Consider the following 20,489-nt stretch of genomic DNA (forward strand, 5'->3'; position numbering starts at 1 on the left):
CTGGCTTTGAGAATTTAGATGTCTGGCTCAGGCAAAGGCCACATATTTCCAAGAACCATATTATTTTGTAAAGTTTCTGTTCATACCATGAAATAGCTATACCATTTACAATTAGGCTCCTTTGGTAGACATTTTAAATAGTGGTATTTTCATCAGATTTTTTTGTTTGTTTGCATCGTTCATTCAGCTGAGGAAGGTGCAGATAGAAGTGAGTTAAATTCTTAACTATTTGTCATGAAATCCTGGGCTCCTTGCTATATTATATTAGCAACATTTGTAAAAATGACTTGGTATTCATTGTACTTCAACGTGTGGCATTCTAAAGCAAGTTGAGTTATATTTCTCAATGTGAGTAACTATGTCTGTGGGCTTTGCTACTGGGAAGTTGAACATGGAAAGCAAGAAAGTGAAGAGGGTGAGAAAGTTCTGCAATATTCCCATGTCTATGAAAACAAACCACTGGACTTGCCATTTCTAATTAAAGCATTTCACTGAAATCCTTCAAAATCCCTGGAATTAGAAGCTTGTCTTTTTAGCAGCACCCTGGAGAATAACACCTTTTCTTTTTCTGTTTTAAAATTTCAGTAGCTTTTGAAGTTCTTAACTATGTGCTTTGATGATAATGTTCTGAATTTATAGTACCTTCCAAGTGTAAGTACTTTACAAATGATATGGAAGACTCATTCACCAAAGACTTTGCTATCTCACTAAAGCTGCTAGAGATTTAAATAGGCAGGAGGCAGCTTGAAATTAACCTGGGAGGCCAAAGATATGATCACATTTCTACTGAAAAATGTCCTGGGTGTACCAGTGACCTCAAGAGGTCGAGAATTTTAGCTTTACATTTTTTTCAAAGGCTACCTATGGCTCTCTAGGGCCCTCCTGGTGCAATGGTCTTTGTTCAAAGGCAAGGATTTCATTAATTGAATCACTAACACTACTTCTCTTCTCACCTGGGACTGTATCATAGTACCTTATCAGAGTTTAGACCTTCTTTATCTGTGAAATCTGACCCAGTCAGAGTACAAGGAAACTGCTTCAGGCAGAATTTGTAATACATTGGGACTGTATTCCTTTCTCCAGTCTCTTATCAACTGCTACCTTTTTTTTTTTCTTTTCTTTTTGGAGAGAATTTCTTGAATTTCTCCCTAAATATTATATAAGGTTTTGATTGTAAGAGAAATGGGTTTATTTTCAAATACCTGTGTTTTCTACTTATAAACAAATTTTAATTCATTAAGGTGTCCTGAAAAGTTCAAATTATACGTAGAACATAGAACTTGTATGATAGTCTTTAATTTAAACTTGGTCTCTCAAACTTTTAATATTATTTTCTCATGATTTTAGTTATTATTCATCTAGAGGTATACTCAAAATTCTTTTCTCTAGGTACAAAAGAATCCTAGAAGACATATATTTCTGAATTTGTAGTAACAGGATTCCCTATTATAATTTTTCAAATGAAAAATGATAAACTAAAAGCTGAAATTTGTAATCATCTGTAAAATATTTTTTTTCAGTTCTGATGATGCCTTCAGTAAAGTCAATTTAAATTACCGCACAGAAAATGGTCTGTCTCTACTTCATTTATGTTGCATTTGTGGAGGTGAGTGCTTGGAACTCAATACTTTATAAGCTGGCTGTATGTTTATATGGTCAGTGATTTGAACTGCTTAATAATCTACAAGAGAATTCTATTCATACCCAATTTCCTCTTTTGCTTTGCCCCTAGAACCCTGATAACCTTTAGCTGAAGAAGTAACTAACTACCAGGCAGATATTACAATTGACTTAGCTCTGAATTTAAGTTTTATTGTGCTCCTACCTTGAATCAAGTTTACTTGGGGGAAAAAAAAAAGTATGTTTCAGTATCGGGCATGCCAGTCACGGATAAGGTTAAATTCAGAAGCACTTAAAGCATTTCCCAAAATATCATCAAGCAGTTGCTTCACAGTCTGTAGTAAGATATGTGGAAGGTAATAAATGCCAAAGATAAAATCCCAAAGTGAAGATTGATCAAAGTGAAGACTAAGAGTTTAATTTCGCTCATATCTTGTTATGTTTGGTTCATTAATATATCCCAAGCACCTAGGATGGTACCTGGCTTATAGTAGGTACTCAGTAAATTTACTGAATTAGTGAATGAATACTTTTTTGTTAATCCAAACTAGTATCCTTTGAACTCAGTTTTTAAAAGAACACTAATGTGTAGTATTGACACTAAACATATCCCTTAACTACTCCTCCCAAACAGACCCTACTTAACAGATCTTCTTCCCAAATTTAAACACACCTTCCCAACCTTAGTCATTTTCTCCAGATTTCTCTGATCTAAATAATCTCCATTGCTAATGATGTTCTGATGAATCCTGCACAGCTAGATTTCTATCTAAGCTTTTTCACAAATAGTTTACTAGGGAGAATTTTTTCAGGTTTTTATGTTTTAAAACATGATGAGGAGAGCACCAAATAAAAAATGTAACACAAATGCATTAAAATATACAGCACTGATACAAAGTTTTATAAATGTAGAAATGTACACTACTAAGTAAGGCTGTCAATTAACAGAAAATTTTACAAATGGCCTCCAGAATAACAGTCTGACATTTTCATACATCAGTGGTTTATTTATCATTAAGTTAAAGAGAGATTTTTAAGTCACTTAGTCTATCCCCACAATTTAACTTTTTTCATTTTTTCTCTAAGGCAACAAGTCACATATTAGAACCCTTATGTTAAAAGGTCTCCGCCCATCTCGACTGACAAGAAATGGATTTACAGCCTTGCATTTGGCAGTTTACAAGGTACAGAAGTTTTGTATTAGAACCAAAGATGATGTGTATCTGTAGGCTTTTTTTTTTTTTTTTTTTGCAAATTAGTGATCATGGAAAATATGCAGAGTGACCACAGAATTACATTACTGGATAAACTTCTAGCTAACTCTTTGTTGAGCAGATATCATCAAAACACATTCTTTTCTATTGTTTTCCATGTTTATCTCATTTAATTTTCACAAGAACCCTGAGAATGAATACTATTATTATCTCCAGGGTTACATGGTTAGCTAGTGGTTAGCCAGAATTTAAGACCTGGCAATCTGGTTCTCTTGCCAAAGCTCCTTACAAGGAGACCAAGCTGCCTCTGTGCAGAAGATGAGGTTGCATTTGAGGATGAAAGAATCATATTGAAGCTGCATTTTTCTGCATGTTTTCTTTAATAAAAATATACCTCTAGGGTTCTCTTTAGTTTCTTTCTTTTATTTCTCCTACTTTTGCTTCAGTTGTTTTTTTCCTTACATTAATCCTTGGTTCCAACATAATTTCAGTACCTGATCATAAAGTAAATATAAAAGTGGATTGGAAAGGCTGGGATACTCAGTGTTGGGACAGATCCTTGAGATTGTCATAAATATGAATTTATGTAACATATAAATTACATATAAATGATCATTTTCTGATTGTAGTAAGTTTCAACTTACTCTGTACTTATTATGAGCTAAATATCATGCTAGGTTTTATATACATTATTTCTTCTATCATTAAAATAACTTGGTGAGCTTCATATTAGTCCTTATTTTACTGAAAAGAAAATTTAAGATCAAAGTTGGTTATTCAGTAAATGTTAGGATAATGATTAGAATCAAGTACAGTTGAGCCTTACTGTTATATTGCAAAATATTTTGTTCTTTCTCAATGTCATGTGAGTCTGTGACAGGATTTTATTTCAGTTTTGTATGTGCAGGTGTGGTGGTGGCAGAGGCGGGGGCTGGGGACAGCCCTTTGCTTGTATCTGGATCACTTTCACTTTGCTCTGCAACCTTCCCCCAACCTTTAGAGAGTTTATCACTGTGGGGGAAGAGAGCCATGTTTTCCCATGATTCACATTCACAAATATTCCTGTGATTCACCATGCAAATGCTCTAATACTCATCCTTTTTCAGGCCCCATCAATGCCTAGTCAATTTGTCCTATTCCTTCTGGGAAAAAAGTGTCAGTAAGTGCTAAATTGTCTTTAATACCTACTAATCATCCTACAAAACTTGAATGGAGACTGAGTTCAGGGTGTAGGAAATAGAGTCTGACACCGGCTTTTCTGCGGAATGGCAGGAGGTGAAAGTAGAAGAGCTTCAAGGAATAGGAAGTGGGTGGTGGATAGTCAAGGTGGTATTGTGAAACCATGAATTCTGAATTTGACTGTCTGGGAGATTCTGTATTAGTTCATTTTCCCAAGACTTAGCATGACACAGCCACACAAATGTGTTCTGAATGATCTAAGGCTACAATCTTAAGAAAATATAGTTCTTCCACCTCTGTTTATCAAACCTAAATTTCCATTTTTAGAGTTCTCTTTGCTCTAGTTATTCTGTTTTCTTATATTTTACAGGAGGATATATGGACTATAACTTTTTTATAACAAATTTAAACAAATTTAGAACCTTAGGACACAAGATAGGCAAAGATTCTTAAGAGGCCATAACAGAATGCATAATTACTTATTTCTTAACAAAGATAAAAACAAATTAAATTTACCATTCCACTTTAAACACAGAAACAATATAAAGTAGCCATTCATACTACTATCGTATTAAATATAGTTCTAATTATACCTTCCCTGGACTACTGCAGTAGGCATCTGATTCATTTTGGGCTGTGATTCTCTTCCCCCGTATATTTTAATTCTTATTTTAGTATTATTTTAAACAAAATAATTTCCAGACTATTACAAGAAACTCCTATATACACTTTATCCAGATTTATTAATTGTTTATATTTTGTCCCATCTCCATCATCACTCTATTTTCTTTCAGAATCATTTGAAAGTAAATTAAAGACAACGTTCCCTATAGCTACTAAATACTTCTATCTTTATTTCCTAAGAAAAAGGAAATTCACTTACATAATCACAGTACAATTATCAAAATCAGAAAATGTGACATTGATACTATGCTCTTTATCTAATCTACACACAAAATGCAAATGTGGTCAGTTATCCCAATACTGTCATTTATAGCTGTTTATTTTTTTGTTGTTTAGCATTCACTCCAGAATCACATATTTTTAGTTTTCTTCTCTCTGCAGTCTCCTTTAAACTGAAGGAGTTTCTCTGCCTTTCCTTGCCTTTCTTGATCTTAGTATTTTTGATGCATACAGAACAATTATTTTTATACAGTTCTTTGGATTTTTAGAAATATTGCAATTGAATTTTATCTTATTCTTAATACTCACAAAATGAATAATGTGATTTTCAAATCGTTTTATTGGTCACATTCAATTACACACCCCCGAATGCTGGGCCTGCCTCAGACCTGAGTGTTTTTCACAAATGAGGGCATCTCTGCTTTCATTAATAAAAACAGAGCAGAAGTTTAGCTTTTAAATTCCATGTAGATAGTTAGGTCTCATACTTTTGTTGTTGTTGTTGTTTTGCTTTGTTTTTGTTTGTTTGGTTGGGTTTTCTTAAGGGGTCAGATTTATTGTGGTATAATTTATACACAATAAAATTCACAATTTTAAGTGTACAAGTTGATGACTTTTGAAAATGTATATATTTATGTACCATCATCGCTATCATGATATAACTCTTTTCTATCATACACAAAAGTTCCCTCATACCTTTATGCAATCAATTCCCTCCTCCATGTCACCTGACCTCTGGAAACCACTGATGTCTTTTCTATCCCTATAGTTTTCCCCTTTCTAGAATTTTATATGAATGCAATCTATTCAGTTTGTTTTCTTTTATATATGGTTTCTCCCACTTATCATAATGCTGTTGTTCTGTGTTTAGTAATTCATTTCTTTTATTGGAAAGTTGTATTCCCTTATAAGGATATACCACAGTTTATTTAACTATCCATCTGTTGAAGAATTTGTTGATGGTTGTTTTTACATTTTGACTATTATAAATAAATTTGCTCGGCTTCCCTGGTGGTGCAGTGGTTGAGAGTCCGCCTACCAATGCAGGGGATACGGGTTCATGCCCCGGTCTGGGAAGATCCCACATGCCACGGAGCGGCTAGGCCCGTGAGCCATGGCCACTGAGCCTGCGTGTCCGGAGCCTGTGTTCCACAATGGGAGAGGCCACAACAGTGAGAGGCCCACGTACCACAAAAAATAAATAAAATAAAACAAATTAATTAATTAATTAATTAATTAATTTGCTATTAACCTTCTTGTACAAATCTTTGAACTATGTTTTTATTTCTCATGGGCAATATCTAGGAGTGAAATTGCTGGAACATATCATAAGTGCATTTTTAATTTTAATAAGAAAATGCCAAACTCCTTACCAAACTAGCTACCTCATTTTCCATCCCATCAGTAATGTATTAGAATTGTAGTTGTTCCACATCTTTGCCAACACTTCATATGGTCAGTATATTTTATCTTAGCCATTCTATTAGATGTGTATTCGTATCTCATTATGAATATTTTGAATTTCCCCAGTGACTAATGAAATTGAATAGATTTTCATTTGCTTGTCACCAAATTTTTTTTGGTATAGTGTCTGTTGAACCCTTTTTCCCATTTTTAAATTTGGTTTATTGTTTTCTTGAATTGTAACAGGCTTTTATATATTCTGGATACAGATTCTTTGCTGGATATATATTTTGCAAAAAATTTCTCCCATTCTATGGCTTGCCTTTTCATTTTCTTAACAATGTCATTTAAAGAGAAAAAAATACTATGCATTATTTTTTAACTGATGACTCTAGTGATTACACTATGGATCCTTAACATATCACAGGTACTTTCTGTTAATATTGGCCTACTTCACTTTAAATGTAAGACCCTTCCAATGGTATAGTTCCACTCAATCTTTATTCTTTATACTATTGTTACCATATACCTTATATCTATACATGTATAATCTCCAATACATTGTTAGATTTTTTCTGTTAAGCATTAATATCTTTTAAAGAAAGTAAGAGAAGAGAAAATATCTTTGGTTTTCAGCAGATTGGTTATAATAATCCTATGTATGATTTCCTGTGTACAATGATTTTTGAACATTGAGTTTCTTAAATCTGTAAATTTGTTTTCATCAAATTCAGAAATTTTGACCATTATTTTTTCAAATATGTATGTTAGATTGTTTGATAATCTTCCAAATACTACCAAGTCTCTGTTCATTTTTTTGTATCCCCTTTCTGTTTTCAAAATTTGATTATTTCTGTTTATTTGAATTCAGTTTCAACACCATTTCTCTGCCATCTCCCATCTGATTCTAATCTACTAAGAGTTATTTATTTCAGATGTATTTTTCAGTTCCAGAATTTCCACTTAGTGTTAAAATATAATTTCAACTTCTCTGCTATGATTACTCATCTGTTCATTTATTTTTCCATATTTTCATTTAAATTCTTGAACCTATCATTAGTGACTGCTTTAAGTGCCTTATCTTTTGTTTCTAACATCTGGATTACCTTAGTGTTTGTTCTATTGAATGCTTTTCCTTTTGACTACATGTTACATTTTCTGGTTTCTTATCAATTTTTATTGCATGTTAGACATTATGTATTATTTGTTACAGGAAATCTTCATTACGTCATCTTCCCTTAAAGGTGTTGAATTTTTTTTCTCAGGAAGATGGCTAGGGCAGTCATGGAATATTGTGAGGGCTTACTTTGTATCTTTCCCTTCTCCCAAAATCACAGTTCTTTCTTCATGTTCTTCATTGCCTGAGAAGAGTTGTGTCATATATTTTGTTCCACTTTATAGATTTTACTTGTCAGTAGGGAAAATCCATACAAGTTGTCCTGTCATGATCCCATACATTTTTAGATTGCTTCTAAAGTGATCTGCATAAGACACAAATCTCCAATGTCAATGTTCATTTAAAACGTTCTATGGTCACCCATTGCCTGTCTAATAAAATTCAAACTTCTAAATTAGATATTCAAGATCGCTTAGTTCACAGTTTTGCTGAATTTACTTTCCAGACTCTTTTTGTGCAGTCTTTGAACTTCCAAACCTAATGGTTTTCAAATTTAATGTGCATGAGAATCATATGGTAACTACAGGCTTAAAATGAATATTTCCCTCTCCATCTCACACCAATCTAATTTGGTACATCTAGGATAGGCTGAGAATATAAAATTTTTAACAAAGAGTCAAGGCAGTTTTGATACAAGCAGTCTAAGGCTACATGTTGAGGATCACAGTTCAAGTCTTGCAACTCAAATTGTGGCCAGAGAATCAGCTGCGTCTGCCTCAAATGAGAGATTTTTAGGAATGAAGAATCTCACTCCCTATTCAATCAGAATGTGCTTTTTAAAAAAAAAATCCCAGAAAGCAGGTTTGCAGGCTAAAGTTTGAAAAGCACTGTTCTAGATTACTGCATTCTTTAGATTAAGCACTTTCATACTTCAGTGTTTTTATTCTTGTTATTTCTTCTGCTTAAATACTTTTTAATTTATTTTCCTGATAGGAAAGTATTATTTATTTAAAACCAAGGTAAATTGAGCTTTCTTGAGCTTTCTTGAACTCTCAGATTTTACTGTACTATCTTTTGGGTTTCAGTTACACATTCACATTCTTTTTTATTACAGCACTTGTAATTTGTTTATTTCTATATTTCACATGTTGGACTGTGAAATTCGAATTTGGTAGTGAGTCTTTTTCTTTCTGATTCCTCAGTGTATAGGACCTGTAAAAGATCCTTGATACATACTCTTGAGAAATTAATGAGTACCCAAACATTAGTACAAATAATACTTGATATTTATTGATATAATAATGTACCTTAATAAATACTGTTAGCTTAAAAGCTACACTATTCATGTTCATATCTCAGTTCTGAGATTTAATAGTGTTCATTTTTAGGCAAGTTACTCTATCCCACTGTCTCTCTGAAATGGAGCAAATAGAATTACCTATTTCATTGTGTAGTTTACAGTTTTAAAAAGGACAAACCATATGCATTATGACATGCAGCAAAATACTAGCACATAGTAAATACTTAATAAAAGCTAATTATTATTGGTGAACTTCTATTTCAACAAACATTTAATAGAGAACTAATGTGTCAGCCATTTTACACAGAAAAATAAAAAGAAAAGGAACATGTCCTCTGGATTGTTGCATTCTGAAGAGATGAGAATACCTAACGCTAGATATCAAAGAAATGAAGTCTATACTTAGATCAATGGACTCCAAATATTTTTTATCATATGCCATATAAAATTAGTGCCTCAAAATGCATATAATTGCTCATAAATTATAATCATGAATAAAAATCACCATTAAAAGCTCAAGGCAAGTAAACTCTTTGGCAGACAGTGTTAAAATTTGTGGACGTAAATTCATACTTCAAATATCATTTTTGATAATATCAAAATATTTTGACAAATATATATTCAAAGATAATTAGACTGCCATTAACTTTACCTGGAAATTTAGCTTATACAAAGCTCAGGTAAATAGAATGAAAAACGCAGCTCTGCCATTTTCCTTTTCTTCTTCTTACATTAATAATATGTATTTGATCTATAGTTTCATCACAGGAATTTTTTGAAGATAATATGCCATTTTTTAAGGATCAATTCAGTTAAATAAGATATTAAAATCTATAAATCCACTGAATTTGGCTCACATAGCTATAATGCATCTTCATATACTAAATGCTAAAACTCATATACTAAATGCAGGCAACTCTCAACTTCTCTCTATTTGGAATTCCAAATATTGATTTCTTATACTTTGGGTACTGTATGTAACACATGACAAACTGATATATGAACTGAGACCACCATTGTAAATTTTCATGTTAAATATTGGTAAAATTTTATTATTTTTATATATAAATAAACATAAGCAGAATTTCTAGTATTTTCTTCTTGCACTTTAATGAATATTTCCTTACAAGACTCCTGTCATATTTGCATTCCACTTTGAGACATACTTCTTTAGATGGTATCTAAATTGTACTCCTAAAATGAAACACAAGACTTTGGGGAAAAAATTGAGATTTATATAGTTTCAAAGATTTTAAATAAGAATGTTAATGAACAAAAGTTTATTAGACCATCTAATTTAACCTCACATATAGAGACAAGCCACTTGATGAAATTTCTTTGTGAATAAAAAGTAGTATTTTGATTAGTCAAATTCTTTTTAGCATTTCACAGGATAAAAGCAGATATTGAATGGTCACTTATTCCATCCTGTAGATTTCTAGCAAGATCTCATTCCAGTCATTCAGAAGAATTATTTTATATATTTATTACAAAGGGGAAGGACAAGGAAGGAGGGAAAAATTTAATTCAAGCCTATTTCTGTCTGGGTCACTAAACCTAGGTTCTTATTGCTACACAACCACGCCTATCAGAAAACTCTGTTTTCTAGTCCTGGTGATTCATAGCCTGGAAACCACTGTATCTTTTGTCCTGATATATATATTTTTTTCCATAGCATATGTGTTTGATTGCAAAGTTGAGAGATTTTTTTTTAAACTGTCCTAAATCCAAGACCCAAAGCACTTTTTGCATACTTAACTTCCAGTTAAATTGCTACTTTTAAACACTGACTTGATCCATACTTTAAGGAACTAGGCAACATTTATACCCACAAATTAGATCAATCTTTAAGATGGATTTTTTTAATACTCACATTTCTTCTTAGTAACCAAATACTTCATAATCTCTTTCTAAATGAACAAGTTCTCAATGAAAAGATAGTGGGATAACTAAAGATGTTAACATATCCTTCAGTTCTTGTTTTGGACAGCACTATTTCTTGAAGAGGATTCCCTGACCCCATCCCCCCAGGTCTGGATTACATACCATGTACTCTCTTAGCACCTTATCTCACTGTGAATAATGCTATATTTCATTTCCTGGTTACTTATCTTCATATTCCTCTAGATTAGGGGTTCACAATCTCTCATGCTTTCAGGAATGAGGCAGTTAACATAAATGAAGGTGTTAGATAATACAGCAAAGTTAAATAGAAACTAATAGACTCAATGTTTTTGAGATACAAAAAGCAGTGGACACTATAACAAGTTAGAGAATTTATGCCCTATGTGAAGGGAGCAGTCAATATTCAGGTCCAGTTAATCATTGCCATATAAGAATGTAAGCCCAGTATTGTCCTAAATTTCAGAAAATCAGAAATTATATCAAGTTTCCTGATACTTGTTTGTTGGCGATTAATTCACAAATTTTAGTTTTAAATACATGTACACATATACAGTACAAACCATGTACATCATTTCCCATTGAGGCCTGTTTGTAACCTCTGATAGGAATTATGAGCACTACCAAGGCAGGGACTGGATCTATATTGCTAATTATCTTATTTGAGCACTTAGAACAATTCCTGGTATATATTTATCAATATATGTGTTGCATAAATAAATGAATAAAGTTATAATTCTGTGGTGACTGGGAGAAAGAAAAGTACTTCAAAGGAGGAAGAATTATGTTGACATCGAACAAAATAGTATCCTATTTTGGTCATTAGAACTGGAAATTAGGAAATTGTCAGATATCTCTGTAAGGGATATTTTAGTGAATTTGTGGGAGTAGAAAGTGTGAAAATAGATTGAAAATAAATGGCATTAGGAAAAATGAGGTAATGAATATTGATTGCTCCTTCAAAAGGCAAGATTGGGCAGTGTCTTGATAAGTGGTAGGATCATGGAAAGATTTCTACGATAGTGTTTTTGAGTCTTTTTTAAGGTCTTGACTCTTTGGATAAACATAAAAATTCACAGTCTTTTAAAATTTTTTTAATTAAAAATAAAATATAAGTGAAAGCAAATTAAAGAAATTATAATATTCAATTTGCTTTTTCAAACAGCATGTATTTGCATTCTCCCAAACTCCCAGAGATTCTGATTAGCTCCTCCCTGTTAAATCATATCTATATTATTGAAAGAGAAGACAAGCACACTCAAAGGCCAATTGGAAGCAGCCCACAGGAAGAAAGTGATTATGGGAAACTGGAAAGCGGTCAGCAGTGGTGATGAGAAAAAAATAGGGCAAAAGCAAATTTGGAGATATTACCCTAGTAAGAGTACATGTACTCAATCTAAGAGTGTGTTCCTTCTCTTTTTTCTTTCTTTTTTTCAAATTTTCAAGTAAAGTCAAGTATTTCCACCACACTGAAGTCTTTAATCATTGATACCTTTTGTGAAGATAAATTCAGAATTATTTCAACAAGAGGCATGTATGTGTGAGCCGTTATTTTTACACTGATTAATGGATCCATTCATTGACAATGTCTATGACACATGAAACAGCTTTAGTCCATTAAATTTTTATACCTGGAACTAAATATATTTCATACTGAAGCCCTGCATAGTTCTTTGTCCTAGAAGAAACCTTAATGTTCTTTGAAGAGTACAAAACTGCTTATATTACTTTTATCTTTACAAACACAAACAGGCTATAACAATTGCTATGTTGGGTTAATTAGGTTTATGGAGAAAAAACTGCTTAAGTAGGCACATTATTAAAATAGTTATTTATATGTCTCTATTTTCACACTCAGAAATGCAGTCTTCTTTCCAAAGCAAGTTTGGTTCTGCCTCGTAGCTTGATGGGACAATTTAGGGAACATTAAAATATCAGAGTCAGATAGGATATTACAAAGAACAATTTAGTCCAATTCAGAAATATGTCCAATCCCAGAAATATTGGGAAACGTCCAGTATAGGTAAATCTATAGAAACAGAAAGTAGATTAGTCATTGCCTACAGCTGAGGAGGATTGAGATGCCGTAGCTAAAGGTACACCGTTCCTTTCAGGGTTGATGCAAATGTCCTAAAGTTTATTATTGTGGTGATGGCTGCATAACTCTGTGAATATACTAAAAACCATTGAATCGTATATTTTAAAGGGGTTAATTGTATTTGTATATTATATCTCAATAAAGCTGTTGCCAAAAAAAGGAAAGAAATTGACATATGACATGATTTTTTATTTACTTTTATTTTTTTAACATCTTTATTGGAGTATAATTGCTTTACAATGGTGTGTTATTTTCTGCTTTATAACAAAATGGATCAGCTATACATATATCCCCATATCTGAAGTGGGTCTCTTGTAAACAGCATATATATGGGTCTTGTTTTTGTATCCATTCAGCCAGTCTATGTCTTTTGTTTGGAGCATTTAATCCATTTACATTTAAGGTAGTTATCAATAAGTATGTTCGTATTGCCATTTTCTAAATTGTTTTGGGTTTGTTATTGTAGGTCTTTTCCTTCCCTTGTGTTTCCTGCATAGAGAAGTTCCTTTAGTATTTGTTGTAAAGCTGGTTTGGTGGTGCTGAACTCTCTTAACTTTTGCTTGTCTGTAAATTTGTTGATTTCTCTGTCAAGTCTGAATGAGATTCTTGCTGGGTAGAGTAATCTTTGTTGCAGGTTTTTCCCTTTCATCACTTTAAATATGTCCTGCCACTCCCTTCTGGTTTGCAGAGTTTCTGCTGAAAGATCAGCTGTTAACCTTATGGGGATTCCCTTGTATGTTATTTGTTGTTTTTCCCTTGTTGCTTTTAATAGTTTTTCCTTGTATTTACTTTTTGATAGCTTGATTAATATGTATCTTGGCATGTTTCTCCTTGGGTTTATCCTGTATGGGACTCTCTGCGCTTCCTGGACTTGACTGACTATGTTTTTCCCATATTAGGGAAGTTTTCAACTATAATCTCTTCAAATATTTTCTCAGTCCCTTTCTTTTTCTCTTCTTCTGGGACCCCTATAATTCGAATGTTGGTGCATTTAATGTTGTCCCAGAGGTCTCTGAGACTGTCCTCAATTCTTTTCATTCTGTTTTCTTTATTCTGCTCTGCAGTAGTTATTTCCACTATTTTATCTTCCAGGTCACTTATCCGTTCTTCTGCCTCAGTTATTCTGCTACTGATTCCTTCTAGAGAATTTTTAATTTCATTTATTGTGTTGTTAATCATTGTTTGTTTGCTCTTCAGTTCTTCTAAGTCCTTGTTAAACGTTTCTTGTATTTTCTCCATTCTCTTTTGAAGATTTTGGATCATCTTTACTGTCATTACTCTGAATTCTTTTTCAGGTAGACTGCCTATTTCCTCTTCATTTGTTTTGTCTGGTGGGTTTTTGCCTTGCTCCTTCATCTGCTGTGTGTTTCTCTGTCTTCTCATTTTGTTTAACTTACTGTGTTTGGGGTCTCCTTTTCGCACGCTGCAGGTTTGTAGTTCCCATTGTTTTTGGTGTCTGCTCCCAGTCACTAAGGTTGGTTCAGTGGGTTGTGTAGGCTTCCTGGTGGAGGGGACTGGTGCCTGTGTTCTGGTGCATGAGGCTGGATCTTGTCTTTCTGGTGGGCAGGACCGCGTCCGGTGGTATGTTTTGGGGTGTCTGTGACTTTATTATGATTTTAAGCAGCCTCTCTGCTAATGGGTGTGGTGGTATTCCTGTGTTGCTAGTTGTTTGGCATAGGGGGTCTAGCACTGTAGCTTGCTGGTCGTTGAGTGAAGCTGGGTCTTGGCATTGAGATGGAGATCTCTGAGAGAACTTTCACTGTTTGATATTATGTGGACCCAGGAGGTCTCTGGTGGACAAATGTCCTGAACTTGACTCTCCCACCTCGGAGGCACAGGTCTCACACCTGGCCGGAGCACCAAGACCCTGTCAGCTGCATGGCTCAGAAAAAAAGGGATAATAAAAGAAAGAAAGAAAAAATAAATAAAATAAAATAAAGTTATTAAAATAAAAAATTAAAATATTTTAAAAATAAAAGAAAATTGAAAAGTAATTTTAAATAAAAGAAAGAAGAGAGCAACCAAACCGAAAAACGAATTCACCAATGATAACAAGCGCTAAAATACTATACTTAGAAGAAAAAAAAAAAAAAAAAAAAACACGGACAGACAGAACCCTAGGACAAATGCTAAAAGCAAAGCTATACAGACAAAATCACACAAAGTCCATCGCCTCAATTTTGGGATGATTCGTTGTCTGTTCAGGTATTCCACAGATGCAGGGTACATCATGTTGGTTGCAGGATTTAATCCGCTGCTCCTAAGGCTGCTAGGAGAGATCTCCCTTTCTCTTTGTTCGCACAGCTCCCGTGGTTCAGCTATGGATTTGGCCCCGCCTCTGCATGTAGGTCTCCTGAGGGCGTCTGTTCTTTGCTCAGAAAGGACGGGGTTAAAGTAGCATCTGATTTGGGGGCTCTGGCTCACTCAGGCCGGGGGGAGGGAGGGGTACGGAATGCAGGGCGGGCCTGCGGTGGCAGAGACCAGCCTGACGTTGCACCAGGCTGAGGCACGCCGTGCGTTCTCCCGGGGAAGTTGTCCCTGTATCACGGGACCCTGGCAGTGGCGGGCTGCACAGGCTCCCAGGAGGGGAGGTGTGGAGAGTGACCTGTGCTTGCACACAGGCTTCTTGGTAGTGGCAGCAGCAGCCTCAGCATCAGGCCCATCTCTGGGGTCCGCGCTGATAGCCAGTGCTTCCGCCCGTCTCTGGAGCTCGTTCAGATGGTGCTATGAATGCCCTCTCCTCGCACACCCCAAAACAAAGAGGCAAGAAAAAGTCTATTGCTTATTTGGAAGCTCCAGACCTTTTCCCAGACTCCCTCCCGGCTAGCTGTGGTGCACTACCCCCCTTCAGGCTGTGTTCACGCAGCCAACCCCAGTCCTCTCCCTGCAATTCGACCAAGCCCGAGCCTCAGCTCCCAGCCCCGCCCACCCCAGCGGGTGAGCAGACAAGCCTCTCGGGCTGGTGAGTGCTGGTCGGCACCGATCCTCTGTGCAGGAATCTCTCCGCTTTGCCCTCCGCAGCCCTGTTGCTGCGCTTTCCTCTGTGGCTCCGAAGCTTTCCCCCCACCACCCCAGTCTCTGTCCGCCAAGGGGCTTCCTACTGTGTGGAAACCTTTCCTCCTTCACAGCTCCCTCCCACTGGTGCGGGTCCCGTCCCTATCCTTTTGTCTCTGTTTTTTCTTTTGCCCTACCCAGGTACGTGGGGAGCTTCTTGTCTTCTGGGAGGCCTGAGGTCTTCTGCCAGTGTTCAGTAGGTGTTCTGTAGGAGTTGTTCCACATGTAGATGTATTTCTGATGTATTTGTGGGGAGGAAGGTGATCTCCACGTCTTACTCCACCATCTTGAAGGTCTCCCATATTGCATGATTAAACATCTTAGAGTCAGAGTGGACTGAGACATAAGGTGAATATTCTCATTGAATTAGGTCAGTTTTGGGGACAATACATTTAATATAAATGTAGAAACTTGTAAGGATATGGGGTTTACTAACATTTCCTCGTACTTTATTCCATTTTTTCCTCATTGCAGTTACATAAGATGGATTAAATCCAGCAGGTATTAGATCCCTTTTCTGTGAAGAGCACATGGTCAGGGCTTGCACATGAAAGGCAAACATTTTGGAGTAGAAGGGTGGTTGGGGATGGAAGGTAACATATCGTTGAGAAAAGCATAGGATTCAGTCAGAAGACCTAAGTTCAAATTCCAGGTCAGTTTTGATTTAAGTGCACATTAAAAGAAAACATTTTATATATGGTATGCCAGATTAGTTCTTGAATAGCAAACTCTGAAAGGGATTTAGTAGTGCAAGAGATTTATGTGGAAGTGACACCTGTGAAAGGAAAAGGAAGGAAGGAAGAAATATTGGTCAGCAGGAGCTGTCAGACCACAATGCAGACTTGCTAAAATCTCTGCCAGCCCAGTGGGAGCTCCAGAGCACACATTGCCTTTTAGAGGCGTGTCACATTGAGTGGAAATGGCTAGGTCTTTTTACCACCACCTTTCTCAGTCACTGACTGGGGGCCACCGTGAAAATATCGTAATCTCAGCTCTAATGCTGCAGTGAATCCTGAATGAGCTAGCTAAGGGAAGCTGCCAGCTAACCACCCTCCTGGCACACTTTCTTGAAGGGAGATCTGAGTGGCACATCTCTACATCTTCCAAACATTGGGAGATCCTCATGATTTTATAGTAAATGAAAAAGGGAGATTACCTACCTCTATGTGTAGTATGAGCTCAATTGTGTACCTAGTAATTGATGATAAAAATTGTTTCAAACATTGTGATAAATGCATTACATTATTTGATTTAATCCTCACAACTCTATGAGATTTATACTATTATGAATTTCATTTTACAGAAAATAAAAGAACCCACAGCTCAAGAGGTTAAGAAATGAGTTCCAAATGTAGGAAGTGGCCATCAGTATGCAAATACAGGTTTGCTTTGCTGTGCTAATCTGAGCTCTATGTAGTTTTATGAAGGTACATACCTAGGAAAAAGAATGAAAGAAAATAAACACACACATAAATGATAATAGTGATTAATGGTAGGGCTGCAGGTTATTAAATTTTTATTTATTCCTTTATTTTCTATATTTTCTTCTATGAGATATTTTGGTTATCTGTTGAGGCAACATCAACTACGCCAAACTTAGTCCTATAATATAACAATCATTTTATTATTCTCATGGATTCTCATTTCAGAAATTCAGACAAGACATAGTGGGGATGGCTTGATTATTCTCTACTGTATTTAGGGCCTTAGCTGAGAAGACATGAATGACTGGGAGTTACTCCATCAGCTGGGGAATTAGAATCCTCTGGAGGATTCACATGTCTGGTGCCTGGGCTGGGGTGACTATAAGGCTGGTCTTAGGTGAGTCATTTGATTGGAGAATCTTTATGTGCTATGTACCTTCTCCATATGGCCTCAACTTCCTTACAGCATGGCTTCCTCAAGTTAGTCAAACTTCTTACATGGTAGCTCAGAGCTTCAGGAGCAAGTTTTCCAGAAAACAAGGAGAAAGCTATGTGACTTTCTATGGCCTAGCCTTGGAAGAAACATAGTTCACTTCTGCCATAGTCTTTTTTTTTAATAGATTTATTATATTTATTTATTTATTGGCTGTGTTGGGTCTTTGCTGCTGCATGCAGGCTTTCTTTAGTTGCAGCGAGTGGGGGCTACTCTTCATTGCAGTGTGCGGGCTTCTCATTGCGGTGGCTTCTCTTGCTGCGGAGCATGGGCTGTAGGCACTCGGGCTCAGTAGTTGTGACTCACAGGCCCTAGAGCGCAGGCTCAGTAGTTGTGGTGCATGGGCTTAGTTGCTCCACGGCATGTGGGATCTTCCCAGACCAGGGCTTGAACCCGTGTCCGCCGCATTGGCAGGTGGATTCTTAACCACTGCGCCACCAGGGAAGCCCTGCCATACTTTATTGGTCACAATCCACCCAGATGCAAGGAGAAGGGACATAAATTTCACATCTAAATCATGAGATTGTAAATGAATGCTTGCTATAGTTTAAAACTTCCAGAGGACATACTTCCATAAACAGAAGAAAGTAAAATTTAGACATTACATAGTCCCAGTTTAATTTTTATTCTGGAATAGAATTGGCAAAAACCTGTGTGTGTGTGTGTGTGTGTGTGTGTGTGAGTATGTGTGTGTGTGTCTTTAATTTATGTAATTTGGTAGTAGAGAATCTGAGCTCTCTGACACTAATAGCTACTTTTCCTGGATTTATCTATAGTAACAATTACAGAGTTAACAAGAAGCAAGAGAGTAGTATTAGAGTTTTATGTGTAGGACAAAGTTGGAGTTGCTACCACTACAAAAAATGTTCATCCATTTACATAAATCTTCAGAGGTCTATTGTACCCCCAATTCTATTTTTCAAGGAGATAGTTGGACTGACTTTTTTTGTCCAAGCTTCACCTTTCCACATAGGATTTTCCTTTGTTTAAAAATAATAAGTATCATACATGTGAATTCATTACAGAGGCTTATTTACCCCCACAGTTTAGAATGCTTCTGTGTGGCCCACTGAATAATAATAATGTAAATTTGGCTAGAGAGGGAAAAACCTAAGGGAAAACCTGTCAGTTCCCCAGAATAATATTCCTAATGCAAGTCTTAAGAGTCTTTTAAAAAACTTGCCCCAGATACTTTTTGTATATTGCAGAGTACAAGCAATAAGTGAGATCAGCTTTATAATATTTAAAATTTGCCTGATGTTTTTATTTTCTATGAACTTCCTTTCCAGGAGATGTGCACCAGATTGCTGAATTTTAAAATTATTCCATCAGGAAACAATATTTCTGTAGAGTAGGGGAGAAATATTTGGGACTTGTCAGTTAAATACAACAAAATACAATAAAATTGTATCCTCTCAACTGTTTCCTTGAGCTTGGCACCAAGGAAAGACCAGTGAAAGCACTATGGAAAGTCAAAAGTGAAGTATGGACTTTGGCATCATACAGACCTGAGTTTGTATCTAGCTCCAACACTTACAAACTACTTAAGGCTCTGCAAGTACTTTAAATTCTTGAACCTGACTGTCATCAACTATAAAATAGGGTTTATAATATTCTTCTCATAAGTAAATTGTGAAGTTGGAAAGAGATGATTTTACTTGGTACGTAACCCATAGTAAATAATTTATAAGTAGCAGTGATTGTTTTGTTACATTTTAGCATAGCTTGGTAAAATTAGAGTTCTATTTTTATAGTACTTAATAAAAAGATATATTTAGATCAATCAGAGGTCAGCTTGAGAAATCCAACCAAGATACGAAAGGGTAATTTATTACTTTTAACTTTTGACCACACTATTTGCCTATTCTGAAGGAATAACATGCTTTCTCTTAAAATCCACAGATTCCAGTTAAATAAAATACAAAGACAGTTGAGGAAAAGATGAATGTGTGTTTACAAGAATCTGCCTGATAGATAAATATTTCATATGCTCCATGATTTTCATATAATTTATTTTAATTTAGCCTAATATGGTACTTGTCATAAGGTAGATGTTCATTAATAAATATTTGTTGAATTAAAGAATATCCATCTTTTTAATGATTTTTATGAGTTCTTCATATATTAAATATACAAACCACTTGTCAGTTTTATATGTTGTATATATTTCTCCAATTTGTCATTTATCTTATAATATTATGTTTTTCTAATACTTTTATTTGCTCATATTTCCCTCTATTAAAAAAATGATTTTATGCTTAAAAATACCATCTTCACCTCCCTGCATTTAAATGCCTGTTCATCGGCAAGGAAAAATACTTTAAGGTGATGGCTTTCCCGTTTATCTAGAGACTATTCATGTCTTTAGCCCTCACCATTCAAAATTAAAGGTTATTGGTGAGGTGGGAGTGAATTTCTGTGAATTGTTTTTTTTTTTTTTTTTTTTTTAGAGGAGGCAGAACTAGTAGACGTTTCTTAATTTCCAGTACTGGTTCAGAGCTTTTTTATGTTTTATTCTTTTGATTATTTCCATGAGTAACTAGTGAAGCAGAAGTGAAGTGTGGGGAGGAAGTAAAATGAAAGGAGAAAGAGGAGCTAGACGATGGAGTCAAATCGATATCTTTTTTGGAAGCTATACTGAGTCTGAGACTTCCATGTCTAATGGTAATGAATTTACTTAGTATTGTTTTGCCAGGTACCATTTAAGTGCTTTAGTGTATATGCATTATCACATCAATTGTGGATATACAGTTTATATGTGTATCAAATCAGGTGCATACA

At 35.2% G+C, this 20,489-nt stretch overlaps 1 protein-coding gene across 1 annotated transcript in view; it reads left to right on the forward strand.

Annotated features, from left to right (window-relative positions):
- TNNI3K (TNNI3 interacting kinase) overlaps positions 1-20,489 on the forward strand; it is a 282,262-nt gene that overhangs the window by 16,103 nt on the left and 245,670 nt on the right. The window contains exons 3-4 of the mRNA XM_060089965.1: positions 1,521-1,606; positions 2,707-2,804. Of these exons, the coding sequence (XP_059945948.1) occupies positions 1,521-1,606; positions 2,707-2,804 (184 nt within the window). The remainder of the gene's footprint in view (positions 1-1,520; positions 1,607-2,706; positions 2,805-20,489) is intronic.

The sequence above is a fragment of the Mesoplodon densirostris genome, chromosome 2 (genome assembly GCF_025265405.1).
Source record: "Mesoplodon densirostris isolate mMesDen1 chromosome 2, mMesDen1 primary haplotype, whole genome shotgun sequence".
NCBI classification, from domain to species: domain Eukaryota; kingdom Metazoa; phylum Chordata; class Mammalia; order Artiodactyla; family Ziphiidae; genus Mesoplodon; species Mesoplodon densirostris.